The sequence below is a fragment of the Mus pahari genome, chromosome 20 (genome assembly GCF_900095145.1).
Source record: "Mus pahari chromosome 20, PAHARI_EIJ_v1.1, whole genome shotgun sequence".
Taxonomy (NCBI): Eukaryota; Metazoa; Chordata; class Mammalia; order Rodentia; family Muridae; genus Mus; species Mus pahari.
The window spans coordinates 9,687,408-9,710,630 of record NC_034609.1 but is presented as its reverse complement, the minus strand read 5'-3'; the positions used below and the strand labels follow the sequence as shown (position 1 = coordinate 9,710,630).

The window sequence follows — 23,223 nt, the reverse complement described above, 5'->3', positions numbered from 1 at the left end:
CCAAGTGCTGGGATTAAAGGCATTCACTACCACACCCAGCTCCATTTCTTTTGTTGGCCTCCATTCTAGCATTAAAATCCATGACACCTTTTTCTCCCAGCAATGGCAGATTGCTGCTAGGTGTGGTAAACTTTTTATGTGATGGATCCCTAGATTGAAAAACTAATAATTTCCTTTTATTTTAAGTTTATCTGTTTTTTAAATTTCTAAGACTAATAAATCAGTAGGGATTTTTTTTTGTCTGCATCAATCCCTTTGTAAATACATTGTCGTGTGTGTGTGTGTGTGTGTGTGTGTGTGTGATGATGATGTATATGTGTTTGCATGTATGAATGTGTGCCATGGTGTGTATGTAATGGTCAGAGGATAACTGTGTAGTTGATTCTTTTCTTCTAACTTTACATGGGTTCTGGGACCAAATTCATACCACCAGGCTTACATGACAAGTGCTTCTGCCCTCTGAACCATCTCACCAGCCCTCCATTCCTTTTCATTTTGAAAAAGATTCTCACTGTATAACTCGTGCTTGCCTTGAGCATGTAATCCTCCTCCTCCTGCCTCTCAAATGTCCATATTACAGGCATGTGTCATTATGCCAAGAATCATTTACTACTACTCTTCTACTACTCTACTACTACTACAGCTGCTGCTGCTGCTGCTACTACTACTACTACTACTATGTATTATACTAAACTATACATAAAAGATTTAGTAGTATACAAAGAAGATGATGTTGTTTTTATTATTATAATTTGTGAATTTTAAACATTAGGCAATCAGTAAAATATTTGAAAAACTAAGTTTCCTGTCTTAGAAGACGTAGAAAAATAAGGTCTTCATTCTTTATTCATAAAGCTCATATTTTATTTGAAGTTAAAATATCTAACAATAAAATGGCAGTTATCAGTTTACACCAAATATCAAGTTTTGGGGTCTTTTAAAGATTTTTTAATTTTTGTTTTTTAATTGGTTACCTTTTGTTGGACATTAGTTTTGTCAGGATATGGAATGATTCTGCTGTAGTTGGACTCTTTATGGTGGGAGCTGGGAAGCCATCATGTTCAGGAGTGCAGTGTCCTCCATACTGACTCCTCTTCACTGGTGCTGGGTCATCATGCATGTTTGAGTTCATGTAAGGAATGTAGTAGCTGAAGAGTAACATGAGCTGCCAGCACCGTGTGAAGCCCTGTCATGCTCCCTTTAAAGTATGTGGTGCTTTATGGATGGCTTGTCACTGTAGGCCATGCTAGTCCCTGTACTGTTTCGATTTTAGTATGTGTGCTGCCAAATAGAGCACATCTTGTTATAGTCTAGTGAGTTGCCGTAAGGGCAAAGTCCAATGAGCTCAGCACAGGGAGTCATGGAAAGTGATTTGCCCCTTAAATGTATTCTCCCCTAGTGTTTATTTTTTATGCTAGACTCTATTCTTGAATTTTAACATTAAGCCAAATGAAATGAAGTTGAAAGTGGCTTTTTGAAGCACAAGTAGTTAGTTGTAGAGTAAGAAGGAAATGAATGGAGGAGGAGTAAATTGATCCTGTCATGTGTATAAAGATTTTTCTAACTTTTTCTTGGCAGTGAAGAAACAACCGGTGATATCAGTGATTCCATGGATTTTGTACTACTCAACTTTGCAGAAATGAATAAGCTCTGGGTGCGGATGCAGCATCAAGGACATAGTCGAGATAGAGAGAAAAGAGAACGAGAGAGACAAGAACTGAGAATTTTAGTGGGAACAAATTTGGTGCGCCTTAGTCAGTTGGAAGGTGTAAATGTGGAACGTTACAAACAGGTTCTTATCTTTTTTGTTGTTATTTTTTTCTTACATTGTGAGATATAAACTGAAAATCTTATTTTAAATGTATTTTTGTTAAATTGAAAAATATTTCTGTTTTTTTACTAAAAAAAGATCTAGTTAAAAGTAATACCGTCGGGCGTGGTGGCACACGCCTTTATCCCAGCACTTGGGAGGCAGGGGCAGGCAGATTTCTGAGTTCAAGGCCAGCCTGGTCTACAGAGTGAGTTCTAGGACAGCCAGGGCTATACAGAGAAACCCTGTCTCGAAAAAAAGTACTACCATGTTTATGGGTTAGAGAATCAGTATTGTCAAGGTAGCAGTTTAACTTAAATATAGCTGTAGATTTTTGCAGTCTCAGTCATATCTACCTCTGACTGTTTTATAAAGTCAATAAACTGATTCTAAAATAAGTGAGAAAGAGAAGAGAACCTATAATACCCACAACAGTTTTGAAAGACTAGGACAAAAGGACCTAAATGCACTCTCACTGAACTGAAGGTAGATTTGTGGTATTGACATACACCAGTTTTGCTGGCTGTATTTTTTGTATGTCAACTTGACACAAGCTAGAGTCATCACAGAGAAAGGAGCCTCAGTTGAGGAAGTGCCTCCATGAGGTCCAGCATTATGGCATTTTCTCAGTGATCAATGGGGGCTTGAGGGTGCAGCCCATTGTGGGTGGTACGATCCCTGGGCTGGTTGTCCTGGGTTCTATAAGAAGGCAGCCTGAGCAAGCCAGGGGCCGTGAGCCAATCAATAAGCACACCCCTCCATGGCCTTTGCATCAGCTTCTGCACCCAGGTCCCGGCCCTGCTTGAGTTCTTATTCTGACTTCCTCCAGTAATAAACTATGGTCTGAAAGTGTGAGCCAAATAAACTCTTTCCTCTCCAGCTTGCTTTTTGGTTGTGGTGTTTCATCGTAGCAATAGAAGCCCTGACTAGGTCCCCAGTGGAGAGAAGCATGAAGAGTAAGATGAAAGGAACAGACACATAAGTCAGTGAAGGGGAGGGAATAAAGTAGGGTTCAGCATGCTTTTCTAAAGACCTAAAAAATATGTGGGAGGTTTTTTTTTTTTTTTTGCTAGCATGTATGTTTATGTACCACATGTGTGTCTGTGCCCAGAGGCAAAAAGAGGGTGTCAAATGCTCTGGAACTGGAGTTACAGATGATTGTGAGCATCACGTGGGTGCTGGGAACTGAAACCAGGTTCTCTAGAAGAGCATCCAGTGTGTTTAACCAGATCCCAACAAAATTTTTTCTGTAAAAGGCTAGATGGTATTTTTGAATTTTGTAAGTTATTAATTATAAATAGTAAACTAGATGGATATAGGGTAAAAGCAGGAAAAACATAAAGAAAATGAGCGGGGCAGGGCTTGGTCCCACTGACAATTTAAAGTATAGCTCATTTGGCTATTATTTAACATGTTTCAGGTTCTGGATTTGGATCCATAGCACCAAAAACATGAAACAAAACCCCCCAAATTCAGGAGTGAATTAGATTTGTCAGTCCTGGGATTAGTTGCCCATTATTGGCTCACACATTGGCCCCTTTTCTTCTTTCTCCCTCTCCCCTGATGATCTGAGGTAGTCCAAGCTGGCCCCCAACTCATTTTGTTGTCAAGGATGGCCTTCAACTTTTGATCCTTCTGTGAGTCCTAGAGATTCACTCTGCCAACTGAGCTACATCTCTAGCCCTGCAGTTGATTTTTATGAAGGTGCAAAGGCCAACTTACTGTTTGTCTTTTGAGGCAGGGTCAGTCTCTCTAGTCCTGGCTGTCCTGGAAATTAGGTTGTCCTCTGTAGATGAGGATGGCCTTGAACTCACAGAGATCTGCTTGTGAGTGCTGGAATTACTGTGCCTGCCGGGGTAACATTCTTAATAAATTACTCTGGAACAGTTGAATATCTACTTAGTATGTGTAAGCAAAGAAACATTTATGTCTTGACCATTGCTCACACAGGGTAACAGCTCTAGAAAAGCAGATCAGGGACTTACTTACAGTATAATCTAAAAGTTCTAGTAGAAAACACAAGGGGAATCTTCATGATCTTGTTAGGACAGACAAAAAAAGCACAAACTGTTTAAAAAAAAAAAAAAACCAAAACCCTTTTTATGTAACAAAATCTTTATATTTAATAATAAGCTATTTTTTAAAGTTGAACATTGAAGTATGGATGAAAGCAATATAAAATGATTTTCATGTTCAGTGTATTGCTAGAGGAGTACTTTGGAATTTTAAAAATAATTTTTAGCTTACCTTTTTTTCTTTGCTGTTTTTAGATTGTTTTAACAGGCATTTTGGAGCAAGTTGTAAATTGTAGAGATGCTTTGGCTCAGGAGTATCTCATGGAGTGTATCATTCAGGTATGTAAGAGAACATTAATTCTTAAAAGGATTTTTATCTTCATTTTTGTTTGGGGAAAAAATTTCTAAGCCCACTACATGGTCTGTAGTGCCAGCTACTCATGAGCATGAAGCCCTGAATTGAAGGCTGACCTGGCCAGCATGCCTAAACTGTCTCAGAAAAAGAGAAAAAAATCTTAGGAAAAACAAGCTTTTCTTGAATGGAAAACTTTCATTTTCAAACTTGGTCGTAGTATAATCTGTTTTGTTTTGTTTTCTCAAAAATGTAGGAAAATAAACTTGAGTTTTCTATGTTTTATTAGACTTACTTGTATGCTGGAAATGGAATATTTCTGGTTTTGATTTTAATTATCTAAGATTAAAGGTTTTTTTTTTTCTATAAGTAATGATTTTGTATACCATTCATAATAATCAGAATTTTTTGTGAAGATTTTTCCTTGTATTGATTAATCATATCTGACTTTTAGGTTTTTCCTGATGAGTTTCATCTCCAGACTTTGAATCCTTTTCTTAGAGCTTGTGCTGAATTACACCAAAATGTAAATGTGAAAAACATAATCATTGCTTTAATTGACAGGTAAGACTGCTCAGTACTGGAAGGTAAATGCTCTGAAATGGAAATGAGAAACTTATAACATTTTTACAAATCATTTGTTTCTGTGATTCCTTTAAGTACTGATTTTAACCTAATTTTGCTATAGATAATTTAGCACTCAATATCTAGTTAGTGATTGCCTGACTTAAGTGTGAATGTTTACCTTTTTTTTTTTTTTTTTTTAATTTATTTATTTATTTATTATATGTAAGTACACTGTAGCTGTATTCAGACACTCCAGAAGAGGGAGTCAGATCTTGTTATGGGTGGTTATGAGCCACCATGTGGTTGCTGGGATTTGAACTCCAGACCTCTGGAAGAGCAGTCAGGTGCTCTTACCCACTGAGCCATCTCATCAGCCCGAATGTTTACCTTTTCATTTGAAGGCATATAGATATGGCTTGTTTGTTTTTTATGTAGTCCAGTACATGAGAATGACCTTGAATTTCTGATTCTCTTGACTTAGATCAAGTGCTGCCATTAGACATGAGTCACCATACCTAGTTTACAATGAGTTCTTTAATCTGTTTAACTGTATGTGTAGACATTATTGTGCAGACCTTTCTTTGTCCAAAGCTTATTGAGGAACAGAATTTTTCACAATTATGTAAGTTATCTTTCAGTAGTAACTTACTTGATTTAGTTTTTTTAAACTAGCAACAACATAAGCATGATTAAGAATGTGTAAGCAAAAAAAAAAAAAAAAGAATGCTTAAGCAAGCCGGGCGTGGTGGCGCATGCCTTTAATCCCAGCACTCGGGAGGCAGAGGCAGGCGGATTTCTGAGTTCAAGGCCAGCCTGGTCTACAGAGTGAGTTCCAGGACAGCCAGGGCTATACAGAGAAACCCTGTCTTGAAAAAAAAACCACCACCAACAACAAAAAAAGAATGCTTAAGTAATCATTCTGCTATCACATTTTCATAAAGAATTTTTAAGAATCACATTTTTAGTAGATCCCTTTTAGTTTTTTTTTTTTTAATTTATTAATATGAGTATGCTGTAGCTGTCTTTAGACACACCAGAAGAGGGCACCAGATCTCATTATAGATGGTTGTGAGACACCATGTAGTTGCTGGGAATTGAACTCAGGACCTCTGAAAGAGCAATCAGTGTTTTTAACCGCTAAGCCATCTCTCCAGCCCCCTAAGTATAGTTTTTTTAGCCATTGGTTTTAATTGATAAAATATAAAAATTGGGATTAGCTCAACAGTTAAGAGCACATATTACTCTTGAAGATGACCTGGGTCCAGTTCCCAGCACCCACCCTGATGGCTCACAGTTGTCTGCGGCTCCAGTTCTAGGGCACCTGACATTCCTTCTGGATTCCATAGATACCTGTATTTATACACACACACACACACACACACACACACACTCCAAGATTTAAAAGCAAAACTTTTTAGTATTTGTATGTGTATGTATAAGTATATATTTATATACACACATAAGTACATAAAAATTAATGTAATGTAGTTTTAATATTTTATATATTTACATATTAATATATGTGTGTTTATGTATAATATATTTAACATATCTATATAAATATACATATATATGCATAACGTATATGTACATATAACTTGGCTTTTGATAATGTTTATAATGAATGACTGCTTGGTAGCCTTGCTACATGATAAATAATAACATAATATATCCTGCTGTGAGCATATATCATTATGAAGTTAGAAATAACACCAAAGATTTATTTCAGCAGACTATTTTATACATATATATATATTTATTAAGCTATCTAAGTTACTAGTCTTAAGGTCTAGGAACTAACAAAGCAGAGTTCTTCAGATTGTCTTGGACAGCATACATTGCATGCTTATTGGGCCAACTCTTAAAGGAAGATGGTTAACCAGAATTTCCTGTGTAGGAGTAATGTCATTTAGCAATCCGAATCGTGGTGGGTTTTTCTGCATAACAAAATGTAGGTGCAGTTCTGACCTTGACAGGTAAGGCAATATGCACAACTTTGAATAGCTTAAGATGCAGGTTATAAAAATTGACATTATTTCTAGTAGTTTCATATAGATGCTGGGTACTGAACTTGGGTTCTCTGCAAGAGTAGTAAGTACTCTTAGCACTGAGCCATCTCTACAGCCTCTATTTACTTAACCTGGGTGTGGTAGCACATGACTGAAACCCCAGCACTTCTGAAGTAGAGACAGGAGTACCGTGAATTCTAGGCTAGGTTGTACTACATAAAGAAAGTGAATAAATAAGTAAACATGATTGCCAATGGAATAAGACATCATTAACAGAACTTTAGTTAAGACATTGAATAAAAAGTCATACATTGTAGCTCTTGTTTTAACACACCCCCCCACCCTCCATAGAATAACAGTAGCATTTATTGTTAAAATAATTTCCTTTGATCACTATGCTATCTACGCATCTAGGCTAAATTTCCAAAGTCTTGTTTGGGATTTAATTCACCTGAAAGTAATAGTAATATATTGGTATTGTAGTTATAATCTTAAAAACCATTCTTTTTTTTTTTTTAAATATTTATTTATTTATTATATGTAAGTACACTGTAGCTTATATGTAAGACACTCCAGAAGAGGGCATCAGATCTTGTTATAGATGGTTGTGAGCCACCATGTGGTTGCTGGGATTTGAACTCTGGACCTTCAGAAGAGCAGTCGGGTGCTCTTACCCACTGAGCCATCTCACCAGCCCTTAAAAACCATTCTTAATGTTCTAAGAAATAGACTCAGAAAATACAGAAAAGCAATAAAGAGAAAATGAACCCACTGCTCAGATCTCTGTATCTTAAAAAAAGAAAAAAAATTTTTTCTTTTTTAGATTAGCTTTATTTGCTCATCGTGAAGATGGACCCGGAATTCCAGCTGAGATTAAACTTTTTGACATATTTTCACAACAGGTGGCTACAGTGATACAGGTTTGTATAGAATTTTCTCTAAGTTCTTGACTTCGAAACTTCTCTATTGGTTTTTTTTTTTTTTCTTTACTTTTTTTTTTTTTTTTTTTTTTTTGTAATTGTTTAAAATAAATTATATGATTTTCTATATACATTGCAGTCCAGACAAGATATGCCATCAGAGGATGTTGTATCTTTACAAGTCTCTCTCATTAATCTTGCTATGAAATGTTACCCTGATCGTGTGGACTATGTTGATAAAGTTCTAGAAACAACAGTGGAGATATTCAATAAGCTTAACCTTGAACAGTAAGTCAAAATTATATTTAATATTTAAACTCCATTCATTTGTTGGGAGGGAGTTAGAACATATGCACATGTGGAGATCAGAGGAAAACTTGCTCTTTGTCTCTTTCAAATGGGTTCTACGGGTAGAACTTAGGTTGCTAGGTTTAGTGGCAAGTGTCTTTACCCATTGAGCCATCTTGTCTACCCCAAAGTTATAACATTGAAAAAAATTCTTAGCATTATGTTAGTTTTTCTTTTCTCAGTTTCTTTGAAATGTTAGCACTTGTCTTGTTTGAAGTATATGCTGAGATTTTCCCTGTGTGGCACTAAACAGGGTAGAAAGTTTTGCGAGCTGCTTACTTCCTTGTGTAAAATAGGGAAGTAGAGCCCTGTAAGGTCTGTAGAGTCTTCCAGGTTCAGTGTCTCCAGTTCAAATTGCTTCCTGAGCTAGTTTTTTGTTTTGTTTTGTCTTTACTGTTGTATATGCATCATGTGTACCTAGTGCCTTCAGAGGCTAGAAGAGGGGGCTGACACACCCTGAAACCGAAGTTACAGACATTTAAAAGCTGCCATGTTGATGATGGAAACAGAATTTGGGTCTTTTATAAGAAGAGCCAGTGCTCTTAACCTTTTGAGCCATCTCTTCAGCCTCAAGAATGAGCCAGTTTTTAAACTAGTAGGAAAACATCATCAACCCCTCCCCCCCATTCCACCCCTGCAAAAAAGAAAAAGGTTTCCTGCAAATGACTAAATTGGGAAAATTAGGGGCATGTGTATATATTTGAAATGTAACAAAATGATTTAAATATTTTTCTCTTATTTGAGCATTGGTTTTAATACTTTTGGGATAAGAATAATGTTCCCTACACTGGATTCTTCCTCTGTCATACTGTCCTAGATCTGTGGTACCCTATAAGGGTCACTTGGGCTTTTGTTTTTTTTTGAGGGGGGGGGTGAGACAGGGTTTCTCTGTGTAGCCTTAGCTATTCTGGAACTTGCTCTGTAGAGCAGCAGGCTGGCCTGGAACTTAGAACTCAAGAGATCTCCTATTGCCTCTATTTCCTTGAGTACTAGGATTCACTTTAGGCATTTTGATGCTAATCTTTTCCCCAACAGTTGCTTCCTGAGTCTCTAAAGTAGGTTTCCTGCTTTCCTGCTTTTCTCTAAGTTATTTGTAATTTTTAGGTGCTATTTTAGGTACTATTTTTCTTTTCTAGTTTCTACCCATTGATTCAAATACAACAGGAATATTTCTTAACCCTTTACCCCCTTTTATTAGTTATTTCCATTTTCTTGTGAACTGACAAACAGTACAGACCTCTAACATAAGTAAGAGAGAAAATTAAACGATGTCTGTGTTACCCTTTATCCCTCCAAGAGTGAGCCAGACCTGACTATATTTGTCTTGAGAGATCATTTTGAAATAGAAGAGATTAAGTGTATTATTTTCTCAATTTGCTCGGCCTATTTCTTTAAATGTGTAAATGAATTTTTAAAAACATTTTATTGGTTCCTTGTGAATTTCACACCATGCACCCCAATCCCTCTCATCTCCTCCTCCCCTTCCCTCCACCCTTGCGTCCTCTCCCCAATGAAGGAAAAAAACCTCTTAGAAGCTGTAGTGTATAACAGTGTATACATATCTCATGGTGTACCCTTTTGTCCACACTTCTTTGCAAATGTTCACTGTAAAGACTCATTGGCGTGGTCCAAGGCCTCTGGCTTCGGCTGCCTCACTGGGACTCCTCTCAGATATCCTGTTGTTGCCCCGTGTCATGGAGATCTTGTAGTTTTGGATCTGTGGGATAGGGCCCCTTCATGCACTCCAGTAGTTTCATCAGTGCGGTAGATGTTGGAGTGGGTTATCATCCTGAGGTCTCTCCTGCTCTCTCCACCTTGGGGCTGGTTCACCAGCAACCCCTGGAAGCAGGATCACCTCTACCCTGCTGCCCAGGTGAGGTGCAGAGCCTGCTGTCCTGAGTGTTACAGCCAGTAAGGGACATAGACAGTTATCTGATTCTCATGACCCTGGGACCAACTTCTCTGCCTGCCACAGATGGTAAATAAAGATTTTTTTAAAAATGTGAATCAAGTGCTCTGTTATAAAGATGAATTTTATTCATGAAAGGGTTTCTGTTTTTCTCTTTGTAGTATTGCTACCAGTAGTGCAGTTTCAAAGGAGCTTACCAGACTTTTGAAGATACCTGTTGATACTTACAACAATATCTTAACAGTCTTAAAGTTAAAGCATTTCCACCCACTTTTTGAGTACTTTGACTACGAGTCCAGAAAGAGCATGAGCTGTTATGTGCTTAGTAATGTTCTGGATTATAACACAGAAATCGTCTCTCAGGACCAGGTAAGAGAATACAGATATGCTCTTTTAGGGAAATAGAAAATATGGTTGATTAGGATTTTAGACATTGAGCTGTAGACTGGTCATAAATGAAGGAGGTAACATAGTAATAAAAACTATGAATAGCTTATTTGTTATAGAAGTTAAAAATTGGAGAAGTACAAAGAATTATTAAATGCCTCTGATTTCACCAAAAGGAGAATAACCACAGTTGATTAACATTTGGCATATCTCTTTTCAGATTTTTTCCATAAATGTATACATTGTTCTATCAACTTTTCAATGCTTTTGGAACAGTCCCCCTACTTCCTCCCAATTTTATGTCCTCCTCCTCCTCCTTTTTTTTTTTTTTTTTTTTTTAGTTCAGTTCAATTATTATTGCCCATATGTGAATGGGTAGAAGAGGGTCACCTGCTGGGAGTATAAGCAACCTACCAGTGACTGTACCCCATAGAAAGTGACTCTTCTGCCTTCAGTAGCCAGTATTTGCCAATAGCTCTTCAACTAGGGTTGGCTCCTTGGGAACTTCTTCTCTATTCAGGATCAGTGTTGACTAGCTTGATCTTGGGCAGGCAATCACAGCCACTGTGAGAAGGTGCTATTTTGCAGTAGTCCTTGACCTCTGGCTATAATCTTTCTGTCACCTCTTCAATGTTCCCTGAGCCATGTTGGGCAGGATATGCTAAAGACATGCTATTTAGGACTTAACACTCCGTAGTCATTTATTTTCTACCCTTTGAGTTCTGTTAACTGTTATCCACTGCAAAAAGAAGCATCATTGATAAGGGAGAAAGCTATAATAATCTGTGGATGGGAGGGTATTTAGAAGACAGTTTGTTATTATGTCCACTTAGCAAAATAATAGTAGTAGATTCTGCCGTAGACCTCTTTCTTCATAATCCTTGGGTTCTTTGCCAGGTTTGCAGTACCAGTACCAGGCATGAATTCCACCCTGTGGAACAAACCTTAAGTCCAAGTAGAAAGCCATTGGTTATTCTTAAAACATTCATTGCACTGTTGTACCAATGGGCTAGTTTTGTCTAACTGGTTGTTACTGTAGCTTAAAAGGTTCACGCTGGGTAAAACTGTTTACACTAACTTTTTTACAAAAGTTAGTATAAACAGTACAACAGCTGACACTGTTTTATTATGTATACACTTACAAACTGTTGCCTTTTGTTGACAGTGATAGGCTAATGTTTTCTACTTTCTGTGTTGCAGGTAGATTCCATAATGAGTCTGGTGTCCACACTGATTCAGGATCAGCCGGACCAACCTGTGGAAGACCCTGATCCAGAAGACTTTGCTGATGAGCAGAGCCTTGTCGGCCGATTTATTCATCTTCTACGTTCTGATGATCCTGATCAGCAGTACTTGGTATGAGTTATCTCTTACTGTAACCTTTCATCATGCTTAATGAGCAGAGAAGTGTTTAAAATGGTTTAATGCAGCTTTTGCATTGGTTTAAGGTGTTAAAAAACTTGTTACTGAATTAAAGTTCATGGCCTTAAAAACAATTATTTACCTATTTAGTTTTTTTGAGGCAAGTTCTCACTGTAGCCAAGTTGGCCTTAAAATTATGATCCTGCTGCTGTAGCTTCCTCAGTGCTACAATTACAGGTGTGTGCCACCGTGCACAGCTGGGGTTTTATTTTTGTATAAATGAGTAGTTAAATTGTTGGCACTTGTGAAGAGCAAGTCAGGTATTCCATCTTCTCTTGAAAACCTGAGAATTGCAGAAAAGCTTGCTTTCCTTTAGTTGGATATTACATAATTATTCTGTGTTCTGTGTCTTTTTCAACAGTGTAGTGCGTTTAGAATGTGTAGTTGTTTATCATAATAAACTTCATGAGACATAAAGTCTGATAGGAAGATATTTATTTGTCAGATGAAAATGTATGAAGGACTTTAAGTTTAGTGATCAAAGCTTTCTCTTTTATCATAGTCCTCAGTTAATCTTTATGAAATGAAGATTTAAATGTGACCTAAGTAGGTATGTTGGCATCTGGTAGTGGATTATTTAAAAGGCTGATTTCTTTAATTTGACTTTGGGAGAGTTTTCTATGCACTATGTGATGAGGACAGTATGTGAATACTGAAGTATTTTAAGTTGCTACCCTTCTTCGCTCTTCCCTCTGTGTGTGTGTGTGGTGGGGGGATTGCTCTCATTTTCTGTCACATTGATAGTATTTGTGGCTGATTGGTTATGTTTGTATGTTTCCATATCAAAGAAATCCACAAGACCCAAATATATTACATACTGTATTTACATGAATTCTTTAGTGTTTGTATTTGCGTGTTTACGTAGGTGCACGTGAAGGTTAAAGGTCAGCATCAAGTCAGGTGCTCTCCATTGTATTTTCTAGTCAGGGTTCCTCAGTGAGCTCCATGGAGTCAGCTGCTTCTGCCTTCCCAGTGCTGGGACTGCAGTTGCGTGGCTGCGCCTGGCCTTTATGTAGATGTTGGGAATCTAAAACTCAGCTTATGCTAGAAGCATTTTACTGACTGAACCATCTGCCCAATCTTTTGGTTTTCCTTTTCTTCTCTTCTTTTCTTTCTGAACCAACCATACATTTGTTTCACATGGCTTTTTAAATTATATTGTAGTTTTTCTTAATTTAAATGTGCTTTTAGGAAGTTTGATCTACCTGTAAAGATAAATAAATAAATAAGTTTATAGGAAGATCTAAAAGATTAGAATTTAGACAACCCCAAATAGCTAGAACAGTCTTTATTTAATTCCAGAAAAGTGGTTTCTCTAATTCTGGCCAAGTAATCATGGCATAGGCCCCAGTCACTCAGTGGTCAGAGTTCAATAGAATGAGGGGTTACATGTAGCCGTAGGCTGGGGTTTTTTTTAAGCTAAGGATAGGAAAGGTGGAAAGAGGAAATTAGCTGGTTTCCTTAAATAAACTGTTTTTTTGTTTGTTTTCTGGTTTTGGAGACTGTGGGGTCTGTCATCTCTTTCTGCAACCATAAGGTTCTGAGGCAGCTACTTTTTGCCTCTGCAATCCCCAAATAGCTGGCTTCCTGGATCTCTGAGCTCAGTTAGGGCCTTGACTTTTAGGAGGGATTCTGCTACTTCTTGTAACACACACACCACAGCTGTTTTCCCATAATTGCCTATTTTTCTGAGCACATACTTTGTGCAAGGTATTGATGACACAATTGAAACTTTGTGTCATTTAATCTTCCCAACAGTTTTATAGGAGTGTGCTACCTCATTTTTCAAGTGAAATTTGTGCTAAGAGGAAGGCAGTTGTGTGAGACTTAACCTTGGGAGACGCAACTCGGACATCTCTTCACTGCTATTAGGAAGAGATTTCAGACCCACAGAATGTTCAGTTTGGCCAACGAGTGATTTTATTGGGATTACTTACAGGATTACTTACAGGGCAGCAAGAGAGTGGGGTTATTCACAGGAACAAGGCTATCTCAAAAACAATGGTATAACTGAAAATCCCACTCTGGTACAGGTGACAGCTCATAAAAGCTGCAGTCCGGGAGCTCTGCACACCTTGCAGTCAGCTTCCATGTTGGAGAAGCTCCTCCAAGAAGCCTTGCTGGTCAGTCTCCTCCACCAGCACGCTTTATTGTTCCTTGAGAAACAAGTTTCAGCTATCTGGGACTTGTAAGTTTATTTACTTCCTGAATCTTAGGAGCTTCTCTCCAGGATGGAATGTTTCAGCAGATTGCTACACTGCAGCAATAAAGAATAAACAGTACTAGAATCTACTTTTACATGTAAGTCTGTTTTGCTTCATCAGCCTGCATTCTTTATCAATGAGGTATAGTTTGTACACATGTGTATGAAAAGAGCACATATCTATTCTTGACTATTTACCTAAGGCTAGTAATACTTATGTAAGCTTACTTATGTAAGCTTCCAATTTGCTTATATATAAAATGAGTTAGTATTTTAGTGATTAATATAGGAAGTGTGTACTTCAGTAAAACCTGATCTATCATAAAACAGTAGCAGTTTGGAATAAAGTTATGGAATAGAGTTCCCATGTAATTTTGTAAACAAATAATCCTAGCATGGAAAATTATTTTAAAATTTTTTCTTTGTCAGATTTTGAATACGGCACGAAAACATTTTGGGGCTGGTGGAAATCAGCGGATTCGCTTCACACTGCCACCTTTGGTATTTGCAGCTTACCAGTTGGCTTTTCGATATAAAGAGAATTCTCAAATGGTAGGTTTACTTTGAAATTTGTCACTATATTTCTCCTTTTCCTTTACTGTATCTTCTAAGTTGTAGAAAAGCTCAAGTACACAAAATGAGTGATAATGCTAACAGATCCCATTTTCAGGAACTCCTGATTCATTCTTTACTCACCCTTTGCTGATTTTAACTGACGCTGGTGAACTACACACTGGCTGAGAAATCACATAACAGCACTTGGAAGTATGAGACTGAATCAGTTTGAATTGATGCTAAAACTTTTCCTTAGGGTCTGAATCAGTGTAACTTTGCCTAGTGATAAGGTCCAGCATTGTATAATCACTTCTCAAAAAGCTTGTAATTGAATAATGATATGAATTGCATGCAACTATTCTATGAGTTTTTTCTTTCTAAAGCATAATCATGGCTTGTCTTCAGTGGCTTAATTTTAAAGAAAACACCTCAGTCTCATATACATGGAAGTTGAACATTCAGGTTTATGTTATGGAATAAAGCTCAGTAAACTTGATTTTCTAATAATTTTTTAAAAACATTTTTATCTTAATACTTTTACCAGCTTATATACCAGGTTTTTGTCAGGATAGCTTCTGTTCTATTTTCTAGCACTTTATAACTAGGTATTTGTCATTATAACAATAAAAGTAGCCATATTATGAAGCAATAATGATCAAAATGGTGTAGTACTAATAGAAATATATGCAAATAGACCAATGGAACTGAGGAGTTATCCAGAAAACCATGAGTGATCAGATTATCTGTTTTTGTTTGGGTTTTTTTGTTGTTGTTGTTCTGTTGTTGTTTTGAAATAAGGTTTCTCTGTGTAGACTAGGCTAGCCTCAAACTGAAGAGATCATATCCACCTTCAAGTGCCAGAATCAAAGGCATGTACCACCCTGCCCCATCTTCTTTAAATTCCTATTCTATTCCAGAAACACAAGGGGAATGGACAGTTTTTGTTTTTGATTTAAATATTTTATTTATTTATTTTATGTAAGTACACTGCAGCTGTCTTCAGACACCTGAGAAGAGGGAGTCAGATCTTGTTATGGATGGTTGTGAGCCACCATGTGGTTGCTGGGATTTGAACTCGGGGCCTTCGGAAGAGCAGTCGGGTGCTCTTACCCACTGAGCCATCTCACCAGCCCCGAATGGACAGTTTTTAATGAAGGGGACTGGAAAACTGGATATCCACTTATAGCAGAATGGATTAGGCTCTTTATCTCATATCATGCACAAAAAATGAACTCAAAATGAATTAAGGAACTAAACCTTGGTCTTGTTATTGATTTTAGGGAGAGGGGATACTAAAAGCATAAGTCACAAAAGTAAAAATAGACAAATAGATTGTATAAAACTAAAAAGTTTTGACAGCAAAGGAAACAGCCGTGCAATGAGATCGTATATGGAATGGAACAAAAATTTGTAAATCATACATTTTATAAGGGACTATAGCCAAAATAAGGAACACTGAGCTGGAGAGATGGCTCAGTGGTTATTGTTCTTGCAGAAGACCTGAATTTGAATACTAGCACCCACATGGTGGCTTACAGTTATCTTTAAGTCCAGTTTGAGGTATCTTTTCATTCCCTTCTTACCTCTATGGGCACCAAGCATGCATACAATATACTTACATGCAAGTAAAGCAGTAATCATAAAATAAAAATAAATATCAACACCCCATAAAACAAAATAAGAAACTCAGTTCAATAGTAAGAAAATAAATTACTGGACCTAAAAATGGGCAGATGATGCCAGTCTAGACTGCATAATGAGTCTCTGTCTCCAAAACAACAAATAAACTAATATAGACAAAGTAGAAATATTCCCAAGGAGCACATACAGATGACAGTAGGTCTCAGAAAATATGCTGAGTGACATTAATCACGAGGGAAATACAAATGAAAATACATGACTCATCTTTAGTGGACTAACATCAAAAAGACAGGAGAATGGCTGGAAACAGCCTCACTGATAGATTACCTACTGTGCATGCACAAAGCTTTAGGATTAGTCCTTGGCTTCACGTACAACCAAAAAACTCACATGATGTGGTGAAAAGGGACCACTGTTAGAATATAAATATAGTGCAGTCACTATTGAAAACAGTGTGAGCCAGGCATGGGGCACACACCTTTAATCACAGCACTCAGGAGTCAGAACCAAGTGGATCTCTGAGTTTGAGGGCTCCTTGGTTCACAAAGTAACGTCCAGGACAGCTAGAGTTGTCACATAGAAAAACCCTGTCTCAAAAATAAAAAAAGAAGGAAGGAGGGAGGGGAGGGGAGAACTCCTAAAATTGTTAGGCTGAAGTGTAACTCAGTGGTAGAGTACATTATTGGATAAATATCCATAGGAGGTGAAATCAGTTTTTGTTAGTGAGAGATTGTACACTTTCATGTTCAATGGAGCGTTATTTACAGTGACCATGTATAGTCACCTCAATGATGGATAATGAAAATATGATTATACATGCACATCGGTGCATACATATTCTAGAACATTATTCTAATGAATAAAACGAAAGAACCTCTAGCATTTGTGACAATATAGATAGTCCTGGAAGACAGCATGCTGAGTAAAATAAACCAGTTACTGAAAGAATACTTATCTCACATGTCTAATCTAAAACTGTCAGCAGTAAACCAGTGGCTGGCAAATTGTATGGAATGTTATCAGATGAAAAAAATTTGAGTACAAAAAAGTAAAGGGGAAAACAAAATTTAAGACATCCTCCCCAAGTAGCAATTAGTGTAACAAGGATTACATACTTGGATTATTGTATTTAATCCTTGTTACAAGTCTTACTATCATCTTTAAAAAGTAAAGAAAATATACTAGTTTTATAGAAGTTTGCATGGTATAGCATGATAAAGTTATTAACCTCACTGATATTTACAATTTTCTGGAATTAGATGCCAAAGGGAAAAGAGAAATAATTTTTAGCAATGGCAATGTTAAGAATATAATCTAATAGAGGTAGAAATGTGAATTACTACATTTTTAGTATGCTGCCAATGTGTAACTGTAGTGTTATAAATACAGTAATTCCTCTTTTAAGATCTTACACTAAGAGATAATCATGGAAGTTTTTAAAACTTTATTATGTGTTTTACTACTATGTGTATAATAAATGGGCTGGGATGATGCTGTGGTGTGCATGTGGAGGGGAAGGACGAGTTTATAGAGTCCGTTCTCTCCTTCCACCTTAGGGGTTCCAGGATTGACCTCAGGTTATTTGACTTATGGCAAGTGTTTGTACCTGCTAATTCATAGCACTTGGCACATAATTGGGTATTAATAAAGCTTTGTATGTATTCTGACCTTCTATATGTTTCATAGATACTTTCTAAAGGGGGACAGTATAACCAATTAGATTATAAATGAGTTGAAGGAATACTTCCTTGTTAAAATAATAATAACTTAGTATTGTGAGAAAACTTGTCTTGACAGGAAGTTACATACAAATCATTTGTAATATGAACCCAATTTTAACTTTTTTTCAGCGCTCTGCTTTAAAGCAAACAGATCACAAAACTATACACAAATATCTCCACTATATTTACATTTTTAAAAAATTGGACAGGAAGACATTAGCAACTGTGTTACCAGGGTTGATTGTATTTTCTAAGGTTTGTGTGTGTGTGTGTGTGTGTGTGTGTGTGTGTGTGTGTGTATTTTCCTCAATTTAGGGATGTATTGCTTTTCTAATCATAAAAAGACATATCAGCTCTCTATAAATGACAGAAGCAGCAGCTTTAGATGGGTTTAGTTTTTAAGGAGATACCCTGCTTAGTTTACTTCTGTGTTCTATAAATGAGGGAAAAGAAAAATGACAGAGAAACTGACTTCAGATTCAGTACTTTTGCTTAGAGGTTTTATTAGAAATTTTCAGTAGAATGAACAAATTACCCTTGGACTTGATAGGTTTTTCCTGTTTCAGGATGACAAGTGGGAAAAGAAATGCCAGAAGATTTTTTCATTTGCTCACCAGACTATTAGTGCTTTGATTAAAGCAGAGCTGGCTGAATTGCCACTGAGACTTTTTCTTCAAGGAGCATTAGCAGCTGGAGAAATTGGCTTTGAAAATCATGAAACAGTAGCATATGAATTTATGTCCCAGGTGAGCTCTCTCTTCCTTCTTGGGTTTTCCTATCCAGTTTGTTGGCTTCAGTCACTGGTCTGTTATTTTTAAGGGAATGCACTTGGTGTTAACTAGTTTACTGTTTTTTGACAGGGTCTCATTATATAGACCTAGCTGATCTAGAACTCAGACCCACCTGTCTCTGCCTCCTCAATGCTGGGATTAAAGGTGTGCACTACTATGCCAAGCACTCTCCTTTATCTTTTAATCTATGACTAAATCTATCTGACCGTGTGGGAATCTCTTCATTATGGTAGTCACATTGCCTCTGTAGAGTAGCAAAATTGTTGAGTTGCCAGGAACTGAAGAAACTCAAGATTTACTAGCGGGTAGCTGTGAAAGTATTTCATGAACAAAGCATTCTGTGGTTAGTTCAGTTGAGAAGTGTCAGCTCAAGAAAGTTGGAATAGGTTTCTTAATTTTAACCTGTTATCAGCCTTTCCATTTTGACTGTAGTTTGTGCCTCTTTACTGAAAGGTACACCATGCACTATTGTGAATGGCACTTGGACCATCTCATAGAATGGGGTTTGGAAGAACTTTGGAAAGTGCTCCTATTCATGGTTGGTTCCTGAATATTCTTTGTTCTATGTATATTAGGCATTTTCTCTATATGAAGATGAAATCAGTGATTCTAAAGCACAGCTGGCTGCTATCACCTTGATCATTGGTACTTTTGAGAGGATGAAATGCTTCAGTGAAGAGAATCATGAGCCCTTGAGAACTCAGTGTGCACTTGCTGCATCAAAACTTCTGAAAAAACCAGATCAAGGCCGAGCCGTGAGCACATGTGCACATCTCTTTTGGTCTGGCCGAAACACAGACAAAAATGGGGAAGAGGTAAGGTTCCTCTTGATTGTTAGAGGAGATAGAATTGGTAACAGGGATTGGTCACCTGTCATTGTGCTTTGGAAGTGAAACATTGGGAGCTTGAAAATCTGACAAAGACAATTGCTTTACTTTATTAGAGGAAATGAATGGGTCATGATGTTAGCATTTCACCCTGTGGTATAAAGGGTCTACTTTAAAAAGGATATGTTTACAGCAACTGTTGTAGCTGGTATTTGCTACTTTGTGAGTTCTTTTTTCTTCCACCTTTCTCCCTGCCCTTTCCTTTCACCCTTTCAATCTCCTAACATTAAATAAGAGAGAAAAAAGGATAGAGGGGAAAGGGGGCAAGTTAGACTACTTTCCACTGATGAGGGAAGTCGGGTTCCTTAGGGCAAGTTTGATCTTTGCTATAAGGATATCTAATTTCTTGTGGTCTTTGCTTTGTCACCACTACTTAATAAACTGACCAACAGCAACCAACCAACAATCCACCAACAACAACCCTGCCTCTCCGATCCCTAGCATTTATTAACTCTCTCAAAAGTCCCCAGCATTCCAAACATCACACAATTGCAGAAACTACCTACAGCTGGCAAAATCACATCCCTGCTACAGCACAAGGCAAATCATGGTCAACTGCTGTGGACAATCTGAAGCGACCCTCATATCTCACATCTGGGATTAAAACCAAAACATATTCTTAAAATATTTCTGTAATTTTTTTTTTTAAGAAACCAAAATGCCAAAGTTGTCACTACAGCTTGTTTACTACTAGTTGTAATTTTCTTTTGGTTTGTTTTGAGTTGGAATCTCTGTATGTAGTTTTGGGTGTCTTGAAACTCACTATGTAGATTAGGTTGGCCTTGAACTAACTACCTGTCTCTGTCTCCCGAGTACTGGGGTTAAAGTTAGATATTTGCTACCACACCTGGCACCATTTCTGTTTTTAAATACAGTTGCTTTGGTTTAGGGTTTCGTTGGGTCTCTTTGCAGCATAAAAGAGCCTTAGAGTGTTGTGTTTCTTTGATGGCGATAAAATGGGATATTTCTTTCTTAATCCTTTTAATATTTTCATGCCCTTTATTTTAGCTTCATGGAGGTAAAAGGGTCATGGAGTGCCTAAAGAAGGCGCTAAAAATAGCAAATCAGTGCATGGATCCCTCACTACAAGTTCAGCTCTTTATAGAGATTCTGAACAGGTACATCTATTTCTATGAAAAAGAAAATGATGCGGTAAGTGAAATCGCTCTCTTTCTGTAGAGTTGATACTTTTAATTTGTGAAAATCTAACTTTGCTTAGTCTACCTGCAATCTATTTCCATTATCCAGAATCTTTTTCTGTTTATACAGACTGTACAATCAACAAAATACCAAATACATATTGCCAACTTGTAGGCTTGATTTGTCACCGTGTAGCAGTTCAGTCATTCCTAAGGGCATTGTCCATTTATAGCATTGTGACAATCATTAAGATTTCTAAGTCAGGGGCTGGAGAGATGGCTCAGTGGTTAAGAGCACTGACTGCTTTTCCAGAAGACCTGGGTTCAATCCACAGCACCCACATGGCAACTCACAACTGTCTATAACTCCAAGATCCAACACCCTCACACAGTCATCCTTCACACAGACATACATTCAGACAAGATACCAATGCACATAAAATAGAAATAAATACATTTTTAAAAGATTTTTAAGTTAAATACAGTTTAGTTTTTTGTTCTTTTGCTGGTTTATGTTGCTCTATATTTTAAGTTTTTACAATTCTTACTTTTTTCCTTAATGAATAGCTAATAGATGTTGCTTAAACTCAAAATCATATTCTCATCTCTTTTTCATAATTACTCAAGTATTTGATGAAAATAAAACAAGTTCCTTAAAACAGTGCTGCTAAATTTTCCTTTGTGATACATACCTGTTACACAATTATTCTTTTTGTAGGTAACAATTCAAGTCTTGAACCAACTTATTCAAAAGATTCGAGAAGATCTCCCAAATCTTGAGTCCAGTGAAGAAACAGAGCAAATCAACAAGCATTTTCACAACACACTGGAGCACTTGCGCTCAAGACGCGAATCACCAGAGTCCGAGGGGCCAATCTATGAGGGTCTCGTCCTTTAGAAGAAGACAGCTCAGCGTACTCCTTTCTGCACATCAGAAAGGGCTTAACTAGGCCTCCCCTCCATAGACTGTGCCTTTCAGAAATGCTGAGGTAGGTTTCCCATTCCTCACCTGTGACGTGTTTACCCAGCACCTCCAGACACCTTCAGGACCTTAACTCACTTCATAATTGTTTAAGTCTGTCTGATCACCCACATAGCATGACTGATCTGCTCTTTAAACTTCTGTGATCCGTGAAAATTGAAAGCAAAATCCACTTATTCTGGCTACTAATAGAGCTCTCCTTTCTTATTTTTATTTTGATGCATTGTTGATTATTTTCTTCATTAATGGGGAATACTAACCCAAACATACTTGTTTCTTTGTTCTCTGGTCCTATCTGAGGTTACTTTAGAGGACAGGAGTACTGTGTGTGAAATTCAGCTTGGGCTTTCCCTGAATGCAAGATAAAGCCTATGTGTAATATATTCCCTACAACTAGAATATATTAATGCATGTTGATGAATTTTAAAGCACCATGGTCAGAAGCAGAAGCTATATTTTGCATATTTGGACTCAGCTATCCATTAAGAACTATGCCATCATCTGGAAACATCAAAGTAATTTGATTCTATAAAATAGAAATTTTGTGACTTAATGTAATTTATGTATAACCTCCACTATTGTAAATTTATGTGAAATGCATCACAACTACAACTTTTTCATCAGTGAAATAATAAAGTTGCTGTTAACAATTTTGGATTATCTTTGTTTTTTGTACAATTGATGAAAGAAACTAGTAGATTACCTGTGGAGTGGTTGCCATGTAGTCTTGTGCTTACTGAATTCTCTTATTTAATGCTGAAGGCCAGTTTTGACAGGTTAAATAAACCAAGAAGGAGGCATGGAGTTAGTGATTAATCACTCAGTAGACTTTTTCTCTGCGGGAGCAAAACTTAATTCTCTGGGACCAATGAAAAAGGGAGAAATCATACACTAACATGCACACAGTACAAGAAACAGGGTTCCAACAAACTCTACCAACTTTATTTTTCTCTTAGCCTGTTAATACCACCTAAGACAAAAAATCGCTAGTTATATATTCTCCAAAAACTTCCACCACAAAAACATATTCCTACAGATTACTACAGGATTATGGATTTATATACTTTTTTGAAACTCGTACCTAGCTGAACATTTTCCATCTTTCTCCAATTCATCATAAACCCGAAGCAATAATTCTTTTGTCATTGATTAACAAAGTTTATGCAAGCCAAGTCTATAGTAGTTTTTCCTAATGATTAGCTGACAATTTGTATTTACCAAGCAACAAATCATCTTCTTACATCTTACTTTTGAAGTCTTGTTCAGCTAAACTGGCTAATTATTGACTCTATTCTTACAGAATTACTTAACTCTTTGTTCATAATCCTGTCTTCTTTCATGCTGCACACTGAAACCTATGATCATATCCCTAGATCACAAGAACTCAGATCCAACCTAGAATGAATCTTTTGTTTGTTCATTAACTTGTTTCAAGTCTATTTTCTCTTCCAAGTACAATTATGTGCTTGTAATGTATAAAAGCTTACTGTACTCTTTTCTAACCTATGCAGACTCACTACAAGGAGGAGGCACATTGTACTTTATTATATTTCTGGCAAAACAAT

The 23,223-nt window shown here is 37.0% G+C and overlaps 1 protein-coding gene across 1 annotated transcript in view; it reads left to right on the top strand.

Moving 5' to 3' along the window:
- The window catches only part of Vps35 (VPS35 retromer complex component), a 35,689-nt gene extending 13,376 nt beyond the window's left edge, over positions 1 to 22,313 (top strand). Inside the window, exons 6-17 of the mRNA XM_021219988.1 lie at positions 1,579 to 1,792; positions 4,081 to 4,164; positions 4,632 to 4,741; positions 7,577 to 7,673; positions 7,813 to 7,961; positions 10,092 to 10,299; positions 11,518 to 11,673; positions 14,372 to 14,494; positions 18,426 to 18,605; positions 19,226 to 19,465; positions 20,546 to 20,689; positions 21,395 to 22,313. Of these exons, the coding sequence (XP_021075647.1) occupies positions 1,579 to 1,792; positions 4,081 to 4,164; positions 4,632 to 4,741; positions 7,577 to 7,673; positions 7,813 to 7,961; positions 10,092 to 10,299; positions 11,518 to 11,673; positions 14,372 to 14,494; positions 18,426 to 18,605; positions 19,226 to 19,465; positions 20,546 to 20,689; positions 21,395 to 21,574 (1,885 nt within the window). The 3' untranslated portion in view covers positions 21,575 to 22,313. The remainder of the gene's footprint in view (positions 1 to 1,578; positions 1,793 to 4,080; positions 4,165 to 4,631; positions 4,742 to 7,576; positions 7,674 to 7,812; positions 7,962 to 10,091; positions 10,300 to 11,517; positions 11,674 to 14,371; positions 14,495 to 18,425; positions 18,606 to 19,225; positions 19,466 to 20,545; positions 20,690 to 21,394) is intronic.
- Positions 22,314 to 23,223: the final 910 nt, after the last annotated feature.